The 11,358-nt window shown below is 37.1% G+C and overlaps 1 protein-coding gene across 2 annotated transcripts in view; it reads left to right on the top strand.

Annotated features, from left to right (window-relative positions):
* Window positions 1-11,358, top strand: part of mybpc2a (myosin binding protein Ca) — a 96,383-nt gene that overhangs the window by 64,751 nt on the left and 20,274 nt on the right. For both annotated transcript variants that reach the window (XM_061981394.1, XM_061981395.1), the window contains exons 14-18: window positions 5,643-5,782; window positions 5,859-6,018; window positions 6,122-6,226; window positions 9,415-9,603; window positions 9,669-9,803. In XM_061981394.1, the coding sequence (XP_061837378.1) occupies window positions 5,643-5,782; window positions 5,859-6,018; window positions 6,122-6,226; window positions 9,415-9,603; window positions 9,669-9,803 (729 nt within the window). The remainder of the gene's footprint in view (window positions 1-5,642; window positions 5,783-5,858; window positions 6,019-6,121; window positions 6,227-9,414; window positions 9,604-9,668; window positions 9,804-11,358) is intronic.

The raw sequence follows: 11,358 nt of genomic DNA, 5'->3' as shown, positions 1-11,358 counted from the left end.
ATTAAAAAGTAATAATTTTACATTAAAAAAAAAGTAATCATTTTACGAGAAAATATTGCAATAATACAGAAACAGAAAGAATATGAGAATTTGTTGCCAATTTTATAAGAAAAAAGTTGACACATTGTGAGAAAAAGACTGCTTTTAATTAATTTATGAATTTTTTGTTTGTAATTGGTTTTTAATCTTCATTATTTACATCAAGTTATTACAGTATGTCTCTATATACATATGTATTTGATTTTCTAAATTAATTTTGGCCAAAGGAGGCGCATTTCAATTTCTTACACACACTTGTTATTTCATATGTTGACCAGAGGTGGAGCACTTTTAAAACAGTCAATTTGAAAAATCCCTCCTTTTTGGGACCACCCTCATTTTGATAGATTTCACCACCAGGGGTGCAAATGAGACATTCTCTATTGGGTTTTCCGTATCGGGACCATGATTTCGGTCCTAACTTGTTCACCAATGGAAGGTACTTTTCCTTGTTGATGTCTCAAGAAGGGTAGAAATACAAGAACACACACACACACACACACACACACACACACACACACACACACACACACACACACACACACACACACACACACACACACACACACACACACACACACTTTCTTGTATTTGTTACCTTCTTGAGACCCCCGAAAAATGCCTACCTCTTTAGCACCACCCTTTCTAGATATATAAAGATTTGTATTTACAACATTAATAACATATCCATACTATGCAGATATAAACAAGCTTTTTATAAAAAATGAGTTGGAATTTCACACGAAAAAGGTCACAATTCACAAGAAAAACGTACAATTTTTGGCAGGATTATAATAAAAGTCGTAATTTTACTCAACGCAAGTAAAACATTTTTACAAAAAAAAATGTATGCAATATTATGATAAAATTTGGAATATTACTCAATAACAGTCGCAATTTTACAAGAAAACGCTTGAAAAGTTGGCAATTTTATGAAAAGAGTTGTAATTTTACTCGACAAAAGTCACAATTTTATAAGAAAACTTTAAAATGTTGGCAATATTATAATAACAATCGGAATTTTACTTGGCACAATTATGACAAAAGTCATAATTTTACTCCAAAAATGTCACTGTTTTATAAGAACAACCAAAGAATTGGCAATACTGTGATAAAAGTCAGAATTTTATATGACAAATGTTGGCATTTTGCATTAAAAAGTAATAATTTTACATTAAAAAAAAAGTAATCATTTTACGAGAAAATATTGCAATAATACAGAAACAGAAAGAATATGAGAATTTGTTGCCAATTTTATAAGAAAAAAGTTGACACATTGTGAGAAAAAGACTGCTTTTAATTAATTTATGAATTTTTTGTTTGTAATTGGTTTTTAATCTTCATTATTTACTTCAAGTTATTACAGTATGTCTCTATATACATATGTATTTGATTTTCTAAATTAATTTTGGCCAAAGGGGGCGCATTTCAATTTCTTACACACACTTGTTATTTCATATGTTGACCAGAGGTGGAGCACTTTTAAAACAGTCAATTTGAAAAATCCCTCCTTTTTGGGACCACCCTCATTTTGATAGATTTCACCACCAGGGGTGCAAATGAGACATTCTCTATTGGGTTTTCCGTATCGGGACCATGATTTCGGTCCTAACTTGTTCACCAGTCCTCATATGGAAGGTACTTTTCCTTGTTGATGTCTCAAGAAGGGTAGAAATACAAGAACACACACACTCACACACACACACACACACACACACACACACACACACACACACACACACACACACACACACACACACACACACACACACACTTTCTTGTATTTGTTACCTTCTTGAGACCCCCGAAAAATGCCTACCTCTTTAGCACCACCCTTTCTAGATATATAAAGATTTGTATTTACAACATTAATAACATATCCATACTATGCAGATATAAACAAGCTTTTTATAAAAAATGAGTTGGAATTTCACACGAAAAAGGTCACAATTCACAAGAAAAACGTACAATTTTTGGCAGGATTATAATAAAAGTCGTAATTTTACTCAACGCAAGTAAAACATTTTTACAAAAAAAAATGTATGCAATATTATGATAAAATTTGGAATATTACTCAATAACAGTCGCAATTTTACAAGAAAACGCTTGAAAAGTTGGCAATTTTATGAAAAGAGTTGTAATTTTACTCGACAAAAGTCACAATTTTATAAGAAAACTTTAAAATGTTGGCAATATTATAATAACAATCGGAATTTTACTTGGCACAATTATGACAAAAGTCATAATTTTACTCCAAAAATGTCACTGTTTTATAAGAACAACCAAAAAAATTGGCAATACTGTGATAAAAGTCAGAATTTTATATGACAAATGTTGGCATTTTGCATTAAAAAGTAATAATTTTACATTAAAAAAAAAGTAATCATTTTACGAGAAAATATTGCAATAATACAGAAACAGAAAGAATATGAGAATTTGTTGCCAATTTTATAAGAAAAAAGTTGACACATTGTGAGAAAAAGACTGCTTTTAATTAATTTATGAATTTTTTGTTTGTAATTGGTTTTTAATCTTCATTATTTACTTCAAGTTATTACAGTATGTCTCTATATACATATGTATTTGATTTTCTAAATTAATTTTGGCCAAAGGGGGCGCATTTCAATTTATTACACACACTTGTTATTTCATATGTTGACCAGAGGTGGAGCACTTTTAAAACAGTCAATTTGAAAAATCCCTCCTTTTTGGGACCACCCTCATTTTGATAGATTTCACCACCAGGGGTGCAAATGAGACATTCTCTATTGGGTTTTCCGTATCGGGACCATGATTTCGGTCCTAACTTGTTCACCAGTCCTCATATGGAAGGTACTTTTCCTTGTTGATGTCTCAAGAAGGGTAGAAATACAAGAACACACACACACACACACACACACACACACACACACACACACACACACACACACACACACACACACACACACACACACACACACACACACACACACACACACACACTTCTTCACCCAATGTTCGAGATAAACTATAAGATACCACACTTGTATCCAACACAATTCAATTGGTCTTTAATGCATAGAAAATATGGATACTACAGGCTACTACAAGCTAGCAGCTACACAACAGCTAAGCAGATGATAGCACACAAGCTAGACATTTGTCAATTTAAACAAGTATCCAATAATTATACTTGCATATTACTAACACATACAAAGTCTCCAAGGCGTTTTATACATTAATCAGTAACAAACGTGTCCGTATCGTTCAACTTACTGCGTCATGAGCGCAACTTCATGAATTTTTGTGGCCGCAAGGTGTCACTAGAAAAACAATAGTCACTCCACTTCAACTTAAGGAGAGCATAGGTCCATTATATATGGTTAATAATAAACATGTTATTGTTTTTATACCTACCATTGCTCTCAGTTTAAAAAATTGTACTTGATCAAACCTTTTTTAACTTTCCACACTACAAAATAATACAAGTTTGTATGATTCATGCTGATATCGTATCAGATCAACATCGGTGCAGGCGAATATTATTGGAAGGGAAAAAGTTGTATCGTGACACCTGGAAAATATAAGATTGCTTAATGTTCAGGGGTCCCCTGTCAAGGCGACATGAGCCAAAACCTCCACATTGTTTGCTCTTCCACCGTATTTTATTGAAGTGCATATTTACAGAAGTGAGGGGTAGAACACAACACATAGGTCATAAGACAAAGAACAAGAGGAAAGTTGTGTGTTTTCAGCAGATTTGCTACTAAATGAAAAGTTGTTCTGTACACAAAAACAATTACACGGCTATGAGAGAAGAAAACTGTACAAAATAATGTTGAATAACAAGTCATGTACTTTTGCTGCATTAGAGGGCGATAACAATATATATATATACCGGTATATATATATATATATATATATATATATATATATATATATATATATATATATATATATATATGTCTTAATAAGGTTATCCAAAAAATAGTGCTCGATACCGTAGTAGAGCGCAATATATGTATGTGTGGGAAAAAAATCACAAGACTATTTCATCTCTACAGGCCTGTTTCATGAGGGGGGGTTCCCTCAATCATCAGGAGATTTTAATGGGAGCATTCACATACCATGGTTTATATAGGGCACAGAGTGGGTGGGTACAGGCTGGCGTAGGGGCGTGGTGATTGGCTCATGTGTTACCTAGGAGGTGTTTCCGTCTGTGGCGGCATGCTGTTACAATTTCGCTGCGCTTGTTGAGGGATGACAGGTCTGGACGGTAAATAATAAACAGTTTCTCTTTCAAGCATAGGTTGCATCTTTTATTACCACTATTGTAAGGTGTGCTGGATGCAAGAATTTGCCATGTTATTGAATATTCAACATTATTGTCTTTGAGGTCCCAAATGTGTTTGCTGAGTTCTGTGGTATTCCGCAGGTTTTGGTTCCTGAAAGAAGCCTTGTGATTGTTCCATCTGGTTTTGAACTCCCCCTCGGTTAATCCTACATATGTGTCGGATGTGTTAATGTCCTTGCGTGTTACCTTAGATTGGTAGACAACTGATGTTTGTAAGCACCCCCCGTTGAGAGGGCAATCAGGTTTCTTTCGACAGTTGCAGTCTTTGTTGGTTTTGGAGTCGCTCTGTCTGGGGGCCGACGGCTCATTTGCAATTGTTTTGTTGTGGTTTGAGATAATTTGTCGTATATTGTTCATACAGCTGTAGCTCAATTTAATGTTGTTCTTGTTGAATACTTTTCTTAGGGTGTTGTCTTTGGGAAAGTGTTTGTCAATCAGATTGAGGAATTTGTGTCCAATGTTAGTTGAGACGTTTTTGCTGTATGGGGGGTTGTACCAGATGATGTCGTTTAGTTTTCTGTTCTTTTTTGGCTGGTTTCCTGGCGTGGGTTCATAGGTGAGGGTGAAATTGTATCCGCTTTCATCAAGGGCTTTTTGGTACGGGGGGGTTGCTTGGTCAAATTCAGCTTTGCTAGATGACAGCATCGATAGCCTTTTATTAATTCCGGTAGGTATTCTTTTCGTGGTGGTGGGTGGGTGGTTGCTGTCATGGTGCACGTATTGGAGAGTTGTGTTGGGTTTCGTGAATGGTTGGTAGCTGTTATTTCTCAGGTTGAAAGTGACGTCAAGGAAGTTGACGGTTTGCTTGTTGGCTTCAATCGTGATCCGTAGGCCGTTCTCTTTGAAAATTTGGCGCCGTGACACAATCAAAGTCCCGACAAAGAAAGAACGTATCGGCACAACTTAGATAGTCTTGATTACAAACAGAAACAAGGTGTGGGGACTAGCGCTCGAAGGCAGGCGTAAGGCTGCTGCAGGAGACAAGAAAACAGGAAGGTAAAGCTACAAAATAAGAGCGCAGGACAGGAACTGAAACACTAAACACAGGAAAAACACTAACATACTCAAAATAGGGCCCAGCCTGGTTTAACTTTACCCATTACCGTTACCTTCATTGTTAGCCACCTCGTACTCGCCGTATTTTACGATTTAGAATGCATAAAAAAACCAAAACATATGTGTTCTTATATGAATGATGGACAAATATAATGAAATAACTGACCACCGTTATTTTTAACAGTTCTAACATGATGACTTGGTTTTACGATAGACCCTCCTAAAATCCACCTGGACACCAGCGGCATAGGGAGCCAGAACACCATCACGGTGGTGGCCGGCAACAAACTTCGCTTTGACGTCGAGATTTCCGGGGATCCGCCGCCTGTCGTGTGCTGGAAGAAGGGAGACAAGGTGAGGGGGGGGGGGATGCCTCACCCGACACGTTGCATGGTTTCAGCGTCCGGGTGACACTCCCTTGCGACCGCAGGCGGTAAGCGATTCGGAGGGTAGGGTCCGCGTGGAGACCAGGAAGACGCTGAGCAGCTTCGTCATCCAGGGGGCGGAGAAGGGGGACGAAGGCCTGTACTCGCTCACCGTGGCCAACCCTGCGGGCGAGGACCAGGCCGAGCTCTTCGTCAAGGTTGTGGGTTAGTGACTCGCTGGCTTCCGCCAAGTGACCTTTTATATCCACCACGTTTCATTGCTGATGACATGAATATGCCTTCGCTCCAATGTTCTGTGGCACGCCAGATGTGCCCGACCCTCCTGAGAATGTCAAATGCACATCAGTGGGCGAGGACTGCGCCACCGTCACATGGGACCCCCCTGCATTTGATGGCGGCGTGCCCATTAAAGGTATTCACACCTCCATCCTTCCTTCCTGCCACTTATTGTCACACTAGATGTCGCCGGAAAAACCCTATCAATTCCCATCCCTACTGGGCAGGGATCGAAACTGAAAGTTTACTTGACATGTGTTTTATTCTGTTAAAGGAGGGAAAATATTCCTCTAACACTGTGCTCTAGGTCAGTGTTTTTCAAACACTGTGCCGCGGCACACGAGTGTACCGTGAAATACAGTCTGGTGTGCCGTGGGAGATTACCGTATTTTTCGGACTGTAAGTCGCAGTTTTTTTCATAGTTTGGCCGGGGGGTGCGACTTAAACTCAGGAGCCACTTATGTGTGAAATTATTAACACATTACCATAAAATATCAAATAATATTATATAGCTCATTCACGTAAGAGACTAGACGTATAAGATTTCATGGGATTTAGCGATTAGGAGTGACAGATTGTTTAGTAAACGTATAGTATGTTTTATATGTTATAGTTATTTGAATGACTCTTACCATAATATGTTACGTTAACATACCAGTTGGTTATTTATGCCTCATATAACGTACACTTATTCAGCCTGTTGTTCACTATTCTTTATTTCTTTTAAATTGCCTTTCAAATGTCTATTCTTGGTGTTGGGTTTTATCAAATACATTTCCCCAAAAAATGCGACTTATACTCCAGTGCGACTTATATATGTTTTTTTCCTTCTTTATTATGCATTTTCGGCCGGTGCGACTTATACTCCGGAGCGACTTATAGTCCGAAAAATACGGTATGTAATTTCACTTAATTAGGTTAAAAATATTTATTGCAAACCAGTAATTATAATGTGCCGTTCTTGAGTGTCTGTGCTGGTTAGAGCTCGGCAGAGTAACCGTGTAATACTCTTCCATATCAGTAGGTGGCAGCAGGTAGCTAATTGCTTTGTATATGTCGGGAACATGGTTTGTCGTGATCACAACATGTGGGAGGCAGCGTGCAGGTAAAAAGGTATCTAATGCTTAAACCAAAAATAAAAAAAAGGCATTGAAACTTAGGGATGGCCAGAGGTGGGACCAAGTCATTGTTTTGCAAGTCACAAGTAAGTCTCAAGTCTTTGCCCTCAAGTCCGAGTCAAGTCCCGAGTCAAGACAGGCAAGCCCCGAGTCAAGTCCAAAGTCAAGACTGGAAAGTCTCAAGTCAAGTCCTAAGTCCTGCATTTTGAGTTTCGAGTCCTTTCAAGTCCTTTTAACCACAGACTAATATATTAACACAGATTGTGTATGCTTTTCAAACGCTGTATTTATTTATTACAACAAGTGCATTTTAAATTGCAGGAAAGAAAATTGTGCTGACATTGCACTTTATAATAGCACTATTAACCAGTCATTTTAAACATTAACTCATTCCTTTACAGAACAAACACATTGAAAAATAAAGTGCAAATGTACTTATTTGTACAAAAGTGTTAACATTGAAAAAACATGACATATACGTGAACATAACAAAAAAGTTGTACTTTTTATATGTCAGGGCCCTATGCTGCATTGCATTTGCAAAAGACCAAATTAGCCAAAAGTCTGTCAGTCATTTGTGCACGATGGGGGCGTAGTATGATGCCACCATGGCTGAAAACTCGCTCCACTGGAGCACTGGAGGCAGGCACTGCCAAGACTCTCATGGCCACTCGGAACAGTGAAGGAAGAGTCTTCATGTTCAATGCCCAGAACAAAAGGGGGGAGAGAGTTTTTTTGGGTTGGTGCACTACTTGTAAGTGTATCTTGTGTTTTTTATGTTGATTTAATTTAAAAAAATATATATATATATATTTCTTGTGCGGCCCGATACCAATCGATCCACGGACCAGTAGCGGGCCGCGGCCCGGTGGTTGGGGACCACTGAGGTAAACAACCAACAGTATGTCAGAAAGCTAGCTAAAACGGTACACATATTCATAATATAGTATACATTTTAACTGACCTTTATTTTACTATTTTTGTCTTTTTTTAGGTGGCTAAAATACGCGGTGCTGCTGACCGCCGTCTAACGTTACGTGTGATATATTGACTAACGTAACCCTGCTTAAAAAAAATCACTGAACAAAAAGTATGAATAAGGTAGTGAACTGCAACAGATTCCCGTGTTTGCAATAACGTTATAACGTTAGCAGTGAGTTTACAGCCTCACTGATTTAACTACACAGCAAATAAAAGTCACGTTACTTAGCCAATAAACGTTATCTTACATTCAAAACTTACCGTTCTTTGTGCAACTTCAAATGCCGGACGAAGTTGGAAGTTGTTGCCTCTCCATCAGTAATTTTCGAACCGCATGTGTTGCATACTGCAAACCGTTTTGTGTTGACCACCTCGTAATTTTTATACCCAAACAAAATTATTTTAGGTATCATTTTTTGTTCACTGGCGTGTGGTTTGGACATGTCTTCTTCGTTGGTTGTCCTGCAATTTGATTGGATGAATGCTGTGTGATGAAAACAAAGTAGATCTAATTTGATTGGCTGTTGTACTGAGACCACACCAGCTGACACACGCAACGCTGATAGACAAGTACACGATGAAAAATACGGAGCGCTCCCGAATAACTTTTTCATCTTTGGGTTTTGGGGAAAGTAGCAAGTCATGTCAAGTCATGTCAATTCAAAAGGCTCAAGTCCAAGTGAAGTCACAAGTCATTGATGTTAAAGTCTAAGTCGAGTTGCAAGTCTTTTTACATTTTGTCAAGTCGAGTCTAAAGTCATCAAATTCATGTGACTCGAGTCCACACCTCTGGGGATGGCTATGCAAAACTAAACTAAAATTGAACTGGCTGCAAAGTAAACAAAAACAGAATGCTGGACGACAGCAAAGACTTACAGCGTGTGGAGCAGACGGCGTCCACAAAGTACATCCGTACTTAACATGACAATACCAAAATAGGAGTGCAAGACAAGAACTAAAACACTACACACAGGAGAACACCAAAAACCTCAGAATAAATCACGGCGTGATGTGACAGTACAGTCACTTTAAGTCAAGAGTTATAGTGATGCATGGTTGGTCATGGTTTGAATTAATAGCCAACAATTGCGAGAACGACTTTTTACTGTCATTATCGGCTGCTGAGTTTCATTTTTTAATGTTTTCTGCTGGTGGTGTGCCTCGGGATTTTTTCAATGAAAAAAACGTGCCTCGGCTCAGAAAAGGTTGAAAAACACTGCTCTAGGTTACCTGATGGAGAGGAAGAAGATGGGCTCGTCCAGGTGGACCAAGCTCAACTTTGACGTCTACGAGTCCACCACGTACGACGCCAAGAAGATGATCGAGGGCGTCCTGTACGAGATGAGAGTGTTTGCGGTCAACGGCATCGGCATCTCGCAGCCCAGCGCCAACTCCAAGCCGTTCATGCCCATCGGTGCGCCGCCTCCTGTCGCCGCGGAAACGAACGCTGGCATCACAAGTGTCTTCTGTCTCCCACAGCCCCCACCAGCGAGCCCACCCGCCTGACGGTGGAGGACGTGACCGACTCCACCTGTGCCCTCAGGTGGCTTCCTCCTGAGAAAGTGGGCGCTGGAGGCATCGACGGTTACATCATCGAGTACTGCCCAGAAGGAAGTAAATACTTCAATTACTGCATATCGCCCATACACAGAATTTGAAGTTCAATCAGAAGAGCCCGAAGTGCGGGCGACAGCACATTCTAAAAAAAACTATTAAAGAAGAGAAACAAAAAAAACAAAAAAAAAACGGTGAAATGTAAAGAGAAAAAAGTTGCAATGTTGACTCTGATAACAAAAAGCTGCCATGCAGGCTGTTTCTTTAAAGCTGTTAGGTTGTTATGAATGATTGGCCTATTACTCCCAATTATTCAACATCAAATATTCCACTTTGAAATATTTTTGGGGAAAATATTGCATATTTTGTGTGTTTCCCAAACAAAAGTATTATTTTACAAAAAGGGCATAAAACAAACATATAAAAACATTTAAAAAAAAAAAATAATAATATAAACATATAATCGACGGATAGTTCTAAAGTTGATCTAGAGATGCAAGTGTTGAAAGTAAAAAAAAAAAGAAAAAAAAAAGTTGTTTACTTATTTTTAAGACTTTTATGAGTTTGGCCCTTTTGGATCCCCAATAATTTTTGTGGAGTTTTTGTCATTGCTTTATATATAATATAATAACAATGAATTAAAATCAAAGTTGTTATGAATGATTGACATATTGAAGGCTCCAATTACTTCACATCAAATACTCCACTTTGAATTTTTTTGGGGGAAAATATTGCACATTTTGTGAATGAAACATAAAACATTGTTTTTTTTTAAACTTCATATCGACAGATACACTTGAAGCTGATCTAAAGATTTAAGCGATGAATAATACTAAAACATAATAATGATATATGATTTTTTTTTTAAACGTTTTTATGACTGAGACCCTTCTTATATATATACAGCACCCCCCATGACCCCGAAAGGGAAAAGCGGTAGAAAATGGTTGGATGGATGTATATATATATATATATATATATATATATATATATATATATATATATATATATATATATATATATATATATATATATATATATATATATGTATATATGTATGCATATATGTATGCATATATGTATATATGTATGTGTATGTATACATAAGTATATATGTATGTATGTATGCATGTATGTATGTATACATGTATGTACTGTATGTATGTATGTATGTGTATACATATGTATGTACAGTATATATGTATGTGTATGTAGATATATATATGTATGTATATATATATTTGTATGTATATACTGTATGTATGTATGTATGTATGTATGTGTTAATATGTATGTACAGTATGTATGTGTGTATATGTATATATATATATATGTATATATGTATGTGTATAGATATATACATATACATATGTATATATACATGTATGTACTGTATGCATGTGTATATATACAGTATGTATGTACAGAATATATGTATGTGTATGTAGATATAAATATACATATGTATGTATATACAGTATATATGTGTATGTATGTGTTAATATGTATGTATGTGTGTGTGTGTGTGTGTATATATATATATATATATATAAATATATGTGTGTGTGTTTATATATATGTGTGTATGTATATATGTGTGTATATATATATATGT

The sequence above is a fragment of the Nerophis lumbriciformis genome, linkage group LG24 (genome assembly GCF_033978685.3).
Source record: "Nerophis lumbriciformis linkage group LG24, RoL_Nlum_v2.1, whole genome shotgun sequence".
Taxonomy (NCBI): Eukaryota; Metazoa; Chordata; class Actinopteri; order Syngnathiformes; family Syngnathidae; genus Nerophis; species Nerophis lumbriciformis.
Note: the sequence above shows the minus strand (reverse complement) of the source record. Positions and strands in the feature narration are given on the sequence as shown.